The following is a 16,431-nucleotide window of genomic DNA, read 5'->3' as shown; positions in this document are numbered from 1 at the left end:
CGACGAGGCCCACAACTCAACTCGACCCGACGCTCACTTCCGCCTATTCGAGATCGGATCAAGCTATGCTAACTCCTCGATCATGACGTAAAGGTTCACCAACACTTCTCAGCCTCCTCTTTCTTGATCTCTGTGCTCTCGGCGGGGAGTAGGATGGATACCTTCTTAAAGATGAAGATCACCGGACCAGGGACGAGACCGGGGCCATACTCGGTTGCAGCCTCGCCCCACTGGCTGGGAGCCGTATCGCTGTCGATCGCTGGCTTGGGGGCACGTCAATTCCCCCCACCGACAAGCATTTAAATAGAGTGGTGAATGGATCCAGGAACCTGGCAAGACAATCCGATCCGAACCCAAAATAATTGGATCCATTATGTCCACCGAGAGGATAAATGTGTCGGCACTTGGGTTGGCCCTGTCGGACTCCAGATGAGGGCGAACCAGAAATACTCCAAATTGGCTCGTTCGTTCCTATTAAATCGAATGATAGGAGTTGAAAGAATCAACGTGGGGAACCGGACATACCAAGTTTGCAATGGCCATATTTATCATGAAAAACTTCATATAGTGCCGCTAAACACTTCTCCAGAAAACTATAAATGTAAAATAGGCAATTTGAGATTGTACAGTTTCTACATTTTCATTACTGTCTTAAAAAAGATTACACACGTGAACAAAAAAGGGCAAATGATCATTTGACAAGTAGAAAATTTTTTTTTGCAGAATCATAATGACCAGAAATAAAATACTCAAAAGAGAATGCAATTAACCATAAAGATGTGAAATTACACAAAAAACAACAGGTGTTAGAGATGTAGTGTTCCGATGCTCCTTCCCCACACAGAATCTAACCGTTGGATCCACCACATCCATGCAAATTATTCTTTTAAATACAAATTAAATGGTCTGAAATAATGTATATCGTATCAAAATGCTTAAGCAAAATTTTCTTCCGAGAACCATATACTATATTGTATATGATTTGTACACAATATTCTGTTTGAGAAAAAGTTCTGCAAAATGTTGTGTTTGTCGTTTTGTATTATTTTATATTGGTTGTACCTTCATCCTTAATGAGAACCATTTTATCTGCAAATGTTAGCACAAGAGGCCTTATCAAATGCATAAATACGACAGACACGGGCTTTATAAATATAACCTCATTTTAAAATATAAAAAAGAGTAAAACACAAAAATTTCACCTCATTTTCAACCTTTCTTGAAACAATACTTGATCACAATCTCTATCACGATCGTTGCTTTTCTGCAAAGAGAATGCTTGATGCTGCAATCATGCTAGGGTAGCAAACAGCTCCAGTGTAACCCAATTTTTCTAGCAACAGACGGTGCGTATCTTCGCTGGGAGGACAGAGAAGCTGTAGGACTTTTTCAGCTGCTGAAGTCTGCTTTTCTTGAATATTGTTATCAAGAACTACTTTACTGCAGTGCCAAAAGCAGGATGGATTTATACATTAGACATCTAAATTATCTACATGGCAGGAAATAAGAACAAGGCATAGTGAGAGAGAAAGCAAACATTACAACAAATGTAAGCTTTGCAACTTGTTATGTGCATGACCTTGTTATTAAAAATGTTTAGAAGATTCAGCACCAGACATCCAACTATGAGAAATTCTTGCACATATCTGGTTTAAGTAGCTCAAAATTCCAGGCCAAGTTCTAGCCATCCTGACATGTTAAGACCACATGGGCGAACAAGAACTTGCACAGGTGAACACACACACACACACACATACCGAACATAATGTGGTAAAAGCAGCTCAAGCAAAAGGCTCAAAGACATTGTCAAAAGAAAGGTTTCACCCTGAAAAGCTGAAGATGTTCATGACACCTAACTTCTATGAATAGTTAAGTTTCACTTCCTTGCTATTTGTTGCCATATGATCATGTAAAAATGCCCATCCTTCCACCTTATCAAGCATTCCAGTACCACAAACAGAGCTCTAAATGTTTAAGCACTAAATTGATAAGGAAAAGGAGTAAGAATTAAAGTTCAAACTTCAAAGCAAGGTTCTCAATTTCGGGAACTGGACAGGCATATCAATACCAGCATAGACCATGGTACTATTATGGTTGCAGGAGGGAGGAGGAAAAGGAGACAGGTGAAGATGGATGGGAGGAGGACGAGAAGTACCATCTGGTAGCGGATGATGAGTGGCAGCATTCAAACGCATAGGCGGAGATGTGTGGGCGGCAGTGTGCAGCACAGGCAATCCTGAGCATGCAGCAGTACTGCTGTCACTCCCGCACAGCTGCAATTCTCAAGCAGCTACGAAAGAAGTAACCCAGGACCTAATAAACCAGACATGACTGCCCGAGAAGAGGCCGCCACATACTGGTTCATTCCAGGACCAGTAAATATCTGCCGGTATGGACTGGTTTGGGCATTCTGCATTCCATGCTTCAAACTACTATAGGATATGAAAATTTAAATTCATTTGCTGTATGCATGTAGTCAACAACCGGTCCTCACAGAACCTCTCACTGATTACATACCAGTCTTACTCATAGTGCTATGAAAAGTAGCAACCATACCAAAGAGAACTGACACGAAAACACTATACCATACCGATTCAACATTGTACCACAGTGCCGTATGTTTACATTATTTCCTCAGTCCAAGTATTACTCATAGTGCTATAAAAAGTAGCAACCATACAAAGAGAACCGACACCAAAACACTATACAATACCGATTCAACATTGTACCACAGTGCAGTATGTTTACATTATTTCCTCAGTCCTGTTGATGGCCTTATGCATGACAATCTCATCCTAGTCTCATCCACCACAATCTATCATCTTAGAACCTTGACTAAAGAATAAAAGATCTACAAGCAACCCCGTATGCCCTTGCAAAATTCTCATCAACCAAAATCTTATAGGCTGTTATCTTATCATTTTTTATTCAACCTACAGGAATTTGTATGCCAATTTTAATAAATGCACATCCAAAACAAAAATCCTGAACATCATGTACCATCAAGATGACAATGAACTGAGTAACAATAACAGTCATACTAGGCCTAAACAATGTCTCTATCTCTAGTTCTCATTCATACATGCAATAACCAATTTGTTGGGTAGACAGAAGTTTACAACAATAACAACAACAAGAAGCCGGAATGTCCCAATCATTTATGAGCAACAACAAACTCCACACTAGAATCCACACCAACGTCCTGAAACACTAAACCAATACATAGAACCACAAATAGGGGTCCAAAACAAAGGTTCCATCAATATTTGCCCAACTACCTTATGCCTGTTTGGTATAAGATATCAAGCAAGGCTGAACTTTCAAAGTTCCAAACAAGAATTAAGTTGGTAGACTAAGAAATTTGGCCAATGAAGAAAATTTATCAAATTGTTTTACAGTAAGAATTTAAAATTTTGTAAATTAATCAAAGATAATCTAGTTAATAAAGAATTTGGTCACCAAAGACAATCTTAAATTTTTTATCAATGTCATTGCCTATAAAAGCTTAAGTCATTAAATGAGACATGATTTATGATTTTATATTCTTAAGTCTTAACATCACCTCTCATGTGTAGTTGGCAGGTGGCTCAAACTAATATGTGGAATTTGAATTTATTGAAGAAATCTTTCTTTTATAAGCATGGTCCCAGTGAGATTGGAAGAATACAGGACCTTCAGCTTTGATACCATCTTAAATTTTTTTATCAATATTATTATATCTAAAAAGCTAAATCTTTAGATGAGACATGTATATATATATATATATATATATATATATATATATATATATATATATATATATATATATATATTATTTATTTATTTATTATTTATTTATTTATTTATATTTATATATAATAGAACATAATTTATTTAATTACTCTAGAAGATAAGAATTATCAATTTGTAATAAGCTGTAGAATACTGCACTGCAGATCGCACATGCAAATTCACTGTGATAATTGAAAAAATATTTATACTGCAAAGATATTTTCCAAAAATCTTCAAAATGGTTAATGGTTGAAGGAGACGAGGTTTTCTAAGAACAAGTAGCAAAGAGACATCATTAAAGGTTGCATTTTTCTAGGCAATGGACTATGAAGTAGAGGAATTATGAACTGTTGCTCCTGTGTCTGACTCATTCTATTTATGAGTCAGTAAAGGAGATGAAATTTTATGATCCTCCCTAGGTGGAAGTAGCCAACCAACATATCAAACTCGAGGACAAATTATCTTGCATGGAAGTGGATCAGGGCAATCACATGCCTTCACTAAACATAACCTGATCCCTTGATTTAGCTTGAGTTAATTTTTCTTTTTGCGTTAATTAGTCAGTGAGTTAATTGGTAAACAGGAAGAGGATATTCAGGATTTGTGTACATCAGAAACAATATGACTATCAACTACAAGAGAGTTGTATCCAGCAAATGCCAAGAGCTCCTCTTTCAATGGATTTCTCAACATGAGAGAATCAAGTGTGGCCACTTATATATGTTAGCTTTATGAATGGTTCGGCTCTTAATAAGTTAATATTTCTTATATTAAAATACCTAGGTAGTATTGTCAGTTATAAGTATGTTTTTTGGGCAATCCACGCTTGCATATTTGGATCTGCAGATCTGAAATTCTATAGGTCTGGATCTAAAAGAGGCACTTTTATATTTGCCTCGGTTATAACAGTTGTAACAGTTCCATGAACTGGGTCTCCAAATCATTAAGACCTCACCAAGTCACATCTAAGATATGTAGTGCCACAAAAAGTAGGCAGAGGAACTAACACATATTGCAAATCACAAAGTTTGTTTTTCAGAGTTTAAAGATCAACCAATCTTTATGCTTAATGGGGATTTTTCAATCAAAGGAACACAAATCATCAAATGTTCTTATCAGGTGTACGTTGTATTCAAATGCACTAACAAGAAGACAAAGATACAAAAGCTAATTAGATCAAGGTTTTTAATTTTGCCCTTTTCCAATCTGTATTTACTGGTCTCACTGCCGACCAGGATGCGGACCGCTTAAAATCAGCAGTCCAATTTGTAACATTTATATAATATATCTTTTGCTTTTAAGCATATACTAGAGCTTGCAACATGACTCCTAGCAAGGAGTCATGAGTCTATTCTCCACCACCCATCATTGCAAGCATGCCTGTGTCTCCCGCTGCCGCCCACTCTCCTCTTCCTTTTTCTCCCTCTTCCTTCTTCCTTCCCTCCTCACCCATCCCCAATAGACACACAGTATACCACAACAGATCAGACTCATACTGGTCCGACCAGGCAGCCGAAATTGAATTCCTTGAATTATATTTAATAAACAAACATGACTTATTGAGGTTGTTCATGTATATAACAGTCAAAATTGAGAAACTAAAATGAAAGAACAAAACCAGTTAATTTTCAAAGCCTTCAAGCCAAGCAACAAGCACACTCTATAAGTTCCACAGCAATAAAAGTGAGGCAAACATAATTTGATCATTTTGATTACACAAGATCAATTTAAAACAGGATGCAAGTGATTATGTGTTCCAATCTTATAACCACATTAGAAATTTTAGCCAAATTTCAGATGACCCAATTCCAGATAGCATGATGCATGACTGGGAAAAAAAAAAAAAACACAGAAAAGCATAGAACACAACTACAAACAACATAATTACCTAAAAACCATGGCTAGATTCCCAGGTGTGCATTCCTGGAAAAGGACCTCCGGTATAATGTCTGAATTCAAAAGAATGTTCGGGAGTGATATAAAGTTCAACTTTGTCCTGTACCGGATTACCCACTCTGTCAAAAGATGAGCTCGATATGCTACAACACATGGTAACCTTGCTAGCTGTAACTCAATGACCGCAGAACCAGAAGCACATAATGCAGCTGTACTTGCCTGTGGTAAAGTTTACTTGAGGTCAAGTTCCAAAATAGTTTAAACCTATTCAAAGCTCCACAAGATAACAAATATTGGAGCCAAAAAGAACTAAGAATTAATGACACTAAGATGTGCAGCAATGAGGCATACTAATACAAAATTTGATGTAATCTGGAGCAAGCATTTAAATACCACTCTGATACCAGTTTTGACATTCTATCAAACCAATACAAGTTAGTTATTTGCTCGCAATTACTGAATAAAATAATAAAAATAAAATAGACAATAATGGCATCGAGCTATACATTTCAATACTGATGCTTGGTTGGAACGACATATATCAGTTGGTGTGTGTCGGGCTGACCGACATTATAAATACTTAAGATTTATAAACTTCTACAATTGACATTACAATTAAATTTACATGCATAAATGTTAAAATTATATTTTTCACTTGGAAATGATTTTACATATTAACTATAACAATTGCTATAATAATTTTTTTGAATTTATACCATGACACATGATATCTCAAATTCGTAGTTGATGGTAATGCTAGCTTAAAGAAGCATGAAGAAAGATAGAATTAATACTAAATAAAGCTTATTTCAGTAAAGATGATTGGTTAAAACAGGATTTTGAATACCGGCCTGTACTAGCATACTAAGCTCTGCTTGGTACGGTATGCACCGTCGGTACGCTAGGGCATACTGATGATATCCCTAAAACCTTAAAAATACTTCCACCTACCACGCCAAAGCATATCAATTGGTACACCTCGATAAAGGTCGAAATCCGAGGCAGTACCAGTCGGTATAGGTACCGGTTAAAACACTGGTACTACTCGATAGAGGGCGGTCTGCATACTGGTATCCTCTATGACCAATACGTACCACCGCACCAGATGGTACACATCGAAATTAAAAACCCTGGGTTAAAATATAAAAAAAACTTGATTCACAAATTAAGCAAAGAAAAATTTTATTAACCATACACTGAATGCATCATATTTTTGGTCCAGTGATGCACCCGGTACAAGTATTGCTGATAGGGGTGATGACTGAATCGTCCTACTAACAAAGTCTTCCACATGGCTATTTGGCGCAACAAGAATAAAAATCGATAACTCGGAGAATGAGTTCTTCAGTAGTTCTATTGTTTTTAGGAAAATTGGAAGGATACGTGTGACCTCTTGCAGTCTGCTTCCAGGGAGTAAAGTAAAAACTGTAGCTCCTGCCAGGTAATAATTCAGGAGTCAGTAAAAAGAAACTATTGGTCAGAGTCATCAAAGCTAAGCAAGGGGGGAAATAGAAAAATGTGCTTAGATATAATTTTATCATAGCACGGAAAGGCACCAATAGTTTCACAAATTTCTTGTAGTGCATGCTCTAGAGTAGGCAATTGTTAGTCATTCAAATTTTGAGGTGTTTGACAGACTAGCTAACTCTTAAGAATTTCCATAACTGAACTGAAACTAGGTCAACTTTGACTGGAATAAAGATTGAAAAAAATGAAAATAGTGTGAATAAGCCTCTCAAAACACTAACCAAGATGTTGTAGGTTCTAAAAATTGTGAGTTGGATCTAAAATTTAAGAGAGAACCATACTTAATACAGAAGCCTCCAGAAATTTATCATAGGTTCACTTTAAGTTGCTGGTGCCGAACTATTTGTTAGTAACTACAACTATGGCATTTCCTTTTCTTATCATCTGCTGGTTTATCCATTCAGAGTCTAGTATCAGTTGGACATATGATTTCAACCATTCATCATTTTGACATAAATTATGCCAAAAACCTAACAAAATGAAAATTCTAGTATAACATGACATAGAGAGGGAATAAAGTACAAAGCATAGGCACCTAGGGGAAAAGTGTAAAATCATAAAGCCATATTAATGAAGCAAAGCATAAGTTAATCATACAAGTCTGAGTAAAATAAACCAAAGAATTTTAGGATGTGGTTGGATGTACTAGGTAGAAATGTGGGAAATAAAGTCAGCAGAGCCTCTATCACAGATGCTCAAAGTCAGTAGTTGATCATTATCTAAATTGGCTCTACCTTTAGATAATGATTTTTGGAAAATTTTATAGGAGTCCGACTGAGTGGCAAAATAAAAGTAGAGCCTAGTACTTCATCATTTATCTTAAGATACATTTTTATATAGTGCTTTGGTCCTTATATTACCACACAGAGTAATCATAGGGGAGCAGATGAAATGAAAATTAAAAAGGCAACTAATCTCACCAGGAGCCAGTCCATGTCTATGACGAAAAGCATCACCAGATCGTTGCACCCTCAATTTACTTGACAAAGGACCTGAATTCTAAGAAGGATGTTATGATGAGCAAACCTCTAGATGAAATACACATATATTATAAAAGGAGGTCCAGTAGAATAATTTGGAACGAAGAAAAAGGTCTCTCAACACCAACAGGTTGATTGAACCTGCTCATGCTAAAAATGGGCCAATGAGAAAATAGACAGCAAAAAAATGCCTGAAGAATACAGTAGAAAACAATTTGTATCTTTCATACCACAGGAAGCTTAGAATGTGTAAAATGTGAATAATTACCAAAAATTAAGTCTGCTACTGGAAAGCCCAATTATTTCATTACTGATGCCACGATATATATGGTTTACTTGCTATGTTTGTCCATGTCATTATGTTCCTGCATCAGATTTCTCTCAGAATTCAAATTTACATTTTCTTGACAGAAGGAAGGTTGAAGATAGCACGCATTATTATAAATTTTGTTAACATGCTACACACTGATAACATAATATTATCATACAGCTAATTGAACCTTCACAACTCATGGCATATAAATTAACTACTTAAGTTAAACCACGCTAACATAAAATGACTAATATATGGGCATATAAATTAACTACCACGTACAAATTTCAGTTTAAAACTAGCAACCAATTGTTTTTTAATTGTACAATCTTGATATGATTTAGTGATTTGAATATAAACCAAAAAAGAGTCACCTTACTTGCATTATGGGTAGTTTTACTAATTATTCATTAGGTCTTCATTCCACTCATATGGAGGAAGCACATCTCAAGCAAGTTCTCAATATCACATTAATTTCAAAAGGAACTACGAAACAGGGATCATGCATATTGAACCACTTGATTAGCATTTTAGAGAAAAATACTTAAAAATTAAAAATAGTTAATCCAAAAGATTGAGAGACAGAAAATTAAAAAGATTTAGAAAAACATGAAACCAAAACTTAAATCATTATATAATTGACAAATATCTTCTGCATATTATATAACATTTCACCTCCCCACACTGTCAAAATAGCGTAACTGAATAAGTACTAAAGAGCAATGATTGTTGTACCGCCCGAAATGGTATGGTATGGGCGGTATGTACTGGTCTAAGTACGGATTGATATGTGGACCACCCCCATTTCATGCAGTCGATTAAATTTGTAAAAAAAAAGTGGTGGACCCCAGTCCATTTCAGCATTTTAAAGAAAACAAATTAGGGCTCGTGAATGTGAGCCCTCTTCTCGCGTATGATGCCCCAGCCCTCACCGCTGCAATGCTGCAGCCACGCTGCCTCATCACTTCCGCTTTCGCTTTGGCGCTGATGCTACTTTCCAAGTATACTATTGTTGCACTTGTTCTCCTCCTCTTCTTTATTCTTCTTCTTCCTTCTTCCTTTCTCTTTCTTCCTCCTCTATTCCTTCATCGCCCCTTCCTCTTCACCCTCTTTTTCTTCCTCATCGATACACTGGTACGCACCAACATACCATGTGTCGATACACTAATATAGACCGGTCAATACTATTCCGACAGATTACCAAAACAAGTCCGGTACCCGAAAAGGCAAACCTTGCTAAAGAGCAAGGTTGGTCATACCATGGTGTACCGCTCAGTATGGGCGATACCTAACGGTTCGAAAAGGGACTGATATAGGCAGTACATTAGTATAGCCCCATATACCATGTGTCGGTACCTCAGTATGACTCGATATAGCTCGGTGCATACCGTACCGATAGCTGGTCGGTACACCGGTAAGGCGAACCATGCTAAAGAGTATATGTTCATCAATAGAAAGTACATATTTATGAAACAAACAAAACTTTCAAATTTTAAGTTCGAACTCAATCACATAAAGATTAGAAACATCCTACAATTTAAGTTTGTGAGGAAATAAACAAAGCAATAATCTCTATAAATGCTGGGTTATCCTATTGACATATAAATGAAAATTATGTCATAATGACATGAAAATTAATTTCAGTATTTGATGATGATTTTTGAGATGTTTTATTAATTGCTTTCTCTTTATATGTATAACTTGCCATTATCAATATAAGTAGAATCTTTCTCAAGACCATGGGAGCAAAATAGAAGCTTTGCAGTCACACAAGCTTTGATTGAAATAAATCAATTAGATCAAATAAACAAATCATGCTAACTAAACCTCTATTTTTCATAATACACCCTCTAAAGCCCAGCTTGACACAGCTAAACTCAAGAGTTAGTGACCCAATAAGTTAGATATAATAAATCCTAAATAAAATAGGTCACCAAAGTAATTAAATGCATTCTCTTGTATATCCATGAATATAGCTCCAATAATAGAACTTTTCACTTCTTTTTATTTTTTGTTACTATTAACTGTATTTATGTCATGTTCCTATAATTCTTTTTTATTTTCAAATTTCATTTTTAATTTATTTTAGTCATCCTTGGATCCTATACTAGATGTACCGGCATACCGGCATGGCAGGTTGTCAGACCACTAAATACCACCCATACTATAGCATATTGGGCTGCATGACAAACCTTGCTTCTTCCACGAGTTCATAGTGTTATACGGTCTTCAAAACAAAAAGGCAAGCAAATTGTGAGACCATGAAAGGTTTCAAAATTAGAAGTGTCGGGGATCAAAAGAGTGTCTAGATAGATACTTCCATAATATAAAACATGAGAGTAATTTTCAAGAATTTAATGCAGTCATTTTATTTTTTAAAAGACTTCTTTTATTCTCCTGGAGAAATTCAAATTATGATAAATGAGTATACCTAAGCCTTGTTCATGGTAGAGAACAAAACTATTACTTTTGTTAAATATGATAGAAAAAACAATGGTTGGTTGTTTCAGCCATACCTGCATAGGGTACCAAACCTATGCCAACGTACCACGTGTTAGTACACCTAGCATGTACCAAAAGCATACCAGTCTGATTGGGGATCAGCATGGATTCAGTACCCAAAGCATAAAACTATGGATAAAATTATTGTCATCATGCATCTACTATCTTTCTGTTTTTGCCAACCATGCATTGAATGTAAAGTATGCTTAAAAAAAGCTTCAAGTATTAATGCTTTGCAAGTTAAAGTTGAACATAAAATCGATCACTGAGTTCCTACCAAATTCAGCATGATGGCATCTTCCAATAAGGGATGACCAACATATGTTGCAGATAGTCCATTTAACCTGCAAGTTTGTTCTTCAAAGGGAATAATACACAACATATGGTCCACAAATTGGCGCAGTACTTTAAGCCTGGTTTCACCTCCTTTCCATGCCCAAAATGAAGGTGCAACATAGTGAACATGTACAGGATAGCTTTCTTCTTGTGCACTTTTTGCTGCAAAACATTCTGCAGTTTAGCATCTTTTATTTAAGTTTGTGTAAAGAACGGAGAACATCCTGGGAGTACGAACCTTTCAGCTGCTTTAGTAAACGGAAAGAGAATCCCTTTGAATCAACAGTCACTACAGCATGTGGACGAAAGAGAAAAACAGCTTCTGTGGTTTCCTTCAACTTTTTCTGTAAGATAAAATCCAACCTTTGGATCAAAATTTTGGTTGTCAATATGTATATAATCAAAAAAATGTAATAAGAGTTCACCCTAAATGTATTTAGGTGGGGAAGCAATTCCCACAAACCCATGACTGCAATTTCTTCCATTGGAAAGATCGTCTGCATACCTTCCTTGGACATCAAGGACCTAACATGATAATAAGAATCAGACTGAAACTACCAAATTTGAAGGAGAGGAACAAAGAGGGAGAAAGCAAGTAACTAGCATTGTAGCATAATTTCTAGCCACTAACTATACCTTGCAATTAGATTAAATAAAGGACAATGAACCCAGAAGTAAAAAGATTACTGCAGTCACTGTCATAATGAATCATCAATTCTAATGTTGCAAAAGCATGATCAACATTCATACCAAAAGAAAAAAAGGAGGTTAATTATTTTAACTTTACATGTATACATGATATAGGATAACCTAAAGGGTGATAGGATTAGGGGGTTTGGGGAAGGGAATTGGTAATGAAGGAAGAAAGGAATAAAACAGATATAGCAAATTAATTTAGACACGTCCATTTATAGAAATATTAATTTAGACAACAAAGAACAAATATAGCAAATTCAAACACACACTAGCTTTAAGGGAGAGAGACATTAGATCACTATTCTGACAAGGGTGACTTGGTTGAGAAGTTAATCCATTTGTCTCCAACGCAAGGTAGCTCCAGCCTCCAAGAATGTCCGGTCAATAGTTGGGCTTAGATAGCTTGGAAATAGTGGACATGAGATGGTAGGCTATTGGAAAAATAAGGAGATCAAGGTAGAGAGATAAATCTTGTACTTGCTCCAAGTACTCCAAAATTACATCACATATTGTGGAAAAATTAACTCTTTCATTCATTCAATAAATCATGATCCCAGTAAAATCTCTGTCTCTCCTTATAAGCCCCAAGTAAAATAAAGGAAAATAATAATAATAATACGGAAAAAATTACAGTGGAGATACTTTTCGGTCTTATACAAAGCATGGAAAAAAGAATGGTCAACCTACATCTCTTTGGATTGATGAATTTAGGTCTACATTTGGATAGCATGATATAATTTTAGTTTAGTTAACTTTCTTTGTCTTTAGAACAATTTTAGTAAGATAGAGTAGTCCTTTGGAAAACTCGTAGAAAAACAAGTAAATAAAGAAAAAGAGGAAACAAATCACCTGGCTAAAAGAATGGCACATTATCAAATATCAAAAACGAAGATTATTTGCCAAGAAGCTAGAATCTTATTTTCCCCAAAGAATAAGCCTTGATATAATTGAATTCTTTTCTTTACTGTAATTTACCTTTTTTCTTGCACTTGGCACCCATAAAAAGGGTAAAGAAATTGTAATGGAATCGTAAGTTACTAAGAGAATGAAGAAGTTTCTTTCCCCACAAGATATGTAAGTGATGTGAGGCCATAATGTTCCATATGATGAGAGTTTAAAAGACTTCAAGTGAGTGCAAGTTTTATCTCCATATTTTTCTCTCATTTCTTCCCCAAATAGCCTACCATCTAACATCCACCATTATCAAACTATCTTAAACAGTAGCTGCTGAAAACCTACTTTTCTCAGAGCTACTCTATGTTGAAGACACGTAGATCAACTTTCTAACCAATTCAGCTAAGTCAAAAGGGTGGTCCAATGTCTCTCCCTCCCTGAAACCAATTAGCATTTGAATTTCTCATACTTGTTTTCACCTATATTTCAACCTTTGTTTCCTAAATTAATCAAGAAGACAGAGAATATGAATTAAGAAAAAAGTAAAAACAATGAATCACCTAGCAACATATCTACGTCAGATTATTTCTCGTGAGTTCCTTGTTACAGAACTTGTCACTAAAACACTTTGTCGCCTCCAATGGATATGATGAAGTTTAGTCCTTTCATAGGGCACCATTGTGTTTGTAGACCATCCTCTTGGAAGAAAATTCTCTTGGAGTAATCCCAACCTTGCTAAACTAAACAAATTTATGTTATTTTATAATTGGAAATATTTACATCCTACTTTATCTCAATATGCATTGGCAAATACATACTTTGATCACGTACCAATTGTTTTACAAGTATATAAACTTCGTCCGATAAATAGATTCAGATATGAATTACTCTAGGCTTCTTATCCTGATTTTTTAATTGTTTTTAAATTCACAGAGTGAGGTGTCTGGTGTTGGCTATGCTATGGAAAACATTTCTATAGCTAATAAAGACTGGAATCAGCCATCAGAAATCAGAATTCAAAAGTATGGCCTAACACTTCTGTTGATAGTAATCTAGGAGTGAAGAACATGTAGGAGAAAGCTGCAAACTTTATGAGGAGGAAGAGTGAAACCCTTCATCATAACAAAAGCAAAGAAATAATGAATCTCAACAATGAATTTAAAAATTGACTACTAAGAAGAAATTTAATGGAAACAGATATCAAAAGCCTGATGGAAGAAGGAGCAACACAAGAATACATTTTCATGGAATAGAAAAATATGAAAAGAAGGAAAGAAAAATGTATATTATAAAAAGTGGCAGATTAATTTTGGAGGAAGTTGAAATTGAACAAGAATTTCTACAGAATTATATCAATCCTTTCATACCTCATGATAATAAGTTACTGTCTTGAATGTATACTATAGTCCCTAATATCTCTTCATGTGCCTAACCAATTATCCTTTGGAGAAAACAGTATGATAAATGAAGTTAAAAAAACCTGTTTCATCAATCGAGAACAATAAGGTGCCCAGCACAAGGATCCACTCTGCTTTTACTAGGATTTATGGAATTCAATCATTCATGATTCAATTAATGTGTTTTCTTGTAATGATAACAGCCACAGACATGAAATCCTAATTTAATCTTATATTTCTATAATTTCTAAGGTGTAAAGAGTTTAACATCCCAAAGATTCCAGGACTAAATTCTAGCTGAATTACCCTTTCAAAGGTACAAGAGTTATTATTGGTATGCTCTCTAAAACACCTTGCAAAGCTAACCATATTATTGCAATCAGCATTCGCTAAAGATAAGACCTGACCGAATAATCTGTGACAAGTCATAAACCGATCCATTAGTGTCAAACGCAAAATGCAAAAGTTCTACTTAACTTGCACTCTGAAGAAGCTTTTATATAATAACCTGAGTTATTATTCATCGCTCTCCTTAAATCTAGAGAGTTAGTCGTGCTGGATTAATTGGATTATATTATCAGCTGACAAATCTGCTTTCCTGACAACAAAAAACAATGGCAAGAACAACAGGTGGGACACTCAAAACCGATGATCATCACAAAACCTACGCTGAAAATCTTGCTGCAAATCATATATAAAGATTCGTATGTAGATTATGAAGCCTAAGACATGACAGGAAGAGCAAGAAGAACGTTTAGTTGAGAAGCCCCCTCACTGGAAAATACAAAAGCTATGATAGATTTCAAACAATCAGAAGAACAAAGTCCGTATATAATCGACTATGCCCATTCAACATTCGCGGCTGGGAAGCACAAAAGTAAGCGTGACAAATGTTAAAAAGAATGGAGGAGAGAAGTAAGCGGACTAACCCGCCGACTCCCGCAAAACGGACGGGGAACGGAGAGAGCTTCTTGAGCGATGCCATGAGTCGAGAAGCAATGGAATCTCCGGATACCTCTCCGGCCACCATGAAGACTCTCAGTTCGCCTTCTCGGGCAGCCATGTCGATGATTCGTTTGCTGCTGCTGCTGGCGGTGGTGGCCGACGAGAGTCCCGACTTGGAGGAGATTCTCCATGAGACGAAGAGCCTGCCACCCAGACCACCATCGGGCTGGCCCCCAATGGGTCGCAGTAGCATCCTCTCCGTTTGGTCGCGCGGTTGACCGGGACGGCTTTACAAGGTAGGTCAAAAACGTGAAAGGGAAGAAGAAACGGGAATAGAAATGGGACCGGAGTGATGATCGCCGCTGTTAAATTATGATTAATTTAATTTGCAATAACCCCAAACCCTTCTTTCGTGACTAAAATAATATAATCGATGATTTACTTTTAAAAATAATCTGGATTTTGGACCGAGAGCATCGGGGATTTCATAAATTAGCAAAGAGCATATAAAAAAAAGGTTAGTTGATTTTAATGTATGTGATTTACTCGAGGATAAAATATTTTTTATATTTTTAAGAACATAACATATAAATTATTAATAAACAATAGAATCTCATATAATATACTGATTTTATAATAAACTATTAATATAATATATATATATATAATTTAAGTTTAAAAAATATTTTAATTTTTATAATTTTGATCGTTGACCACTTAAGTCGTTATGGGTTTATTAATATCTAAAATAACCTCTATATTTTTATAAATATGACATATAAGTCCCTTTCGTGAAGTCTGAGTTGATAAATTTTAGAATTTACTTAAGTAACGTGCTAACTTTATAATAAAAATATTAATATTATATATATATATATATAATTTAAAAAAATTAAAAAAATATATTTATCTTATCAATAAAGAGGAGATGAGGAAGGCCATAACGAATGACGGAGGTAAAGAAACAAAGATAAAAGAGACTAGAGAGGCGAAAGTGAGAAAGAGCTAAACCATCACATTATATGCGCGACAGGTGAGGACACAAGAAACGATGAAGTGGGAGGATATGGGGACAAAAATACCCAAGAGGAGAAAGAGGGATTGGGAGATCATTGCATGCTTAACGTAAACCGATCGATGCACATCCACCTAAGATGAGATCGGAAGTTTTTAA

The 16,431-nt window shown here is 35.6% G+C and overlaps 1 protein-coding gene across 1 annotated transcript; it reads right to left on the bottom strand.

Moving 5' to 3' along the window:
• Nucleotides 1–935: 935 nt before the first annotated feature.
• LOC135593194 (probable lipid-A-disaccharide synthase, mitochondrial) lies at nt 936–15,587 on the bottom strand. The gene is made up of 9 exons (XM_065083053.1): nt 15,242–15,587; nt 11,751–11,850; nt 11,564–11,669; nt 11,267–11,487; nt 8,115–8,193; nt 6,863–7,101; nt 5,660–5,886; nt 1,203–1,440; nt 936–1,089 (listed from the first exon to the last, which is right to left on the bottom strand). The coding sequence occupies exons 1-8, from the start codon at nt 15,508–15,510 to the stop codon at nt 1,248–1,250; spliced, it is 1,434 nt and encodes a 477-aa protein (XP_064939125.1). The 5' UTR covers nt 15,511–15,587; the 3' UTR covers nt 936–1,089; nt 1,203–1,247.
• Nucleotides 15,588–16,431: the final 844 nt, after the last annotated feature.

The sequence above is a fragment of the Musa acuminata genome, chromosome BXJ1-9, assembly GCF_036884655.1.
Source record: "Musa acuminata AAA Group cultivar baxijiao chromosome BXJ1-9, Cavendish_Baxijiao_AAA, whole genome shotgun sequence".
Lineage (NCBI taxonomy): Eukaryota > Viridiplantae > Streptophyta > Magnoliopsida > Zingiberales > Musaceae > Musa > Musa acuminata.
The sequence above is the reverse complement of the archived record's forward strand: the minus strand, read 5'-3'. Positions and strand labels throughout refer to the sequence as shown.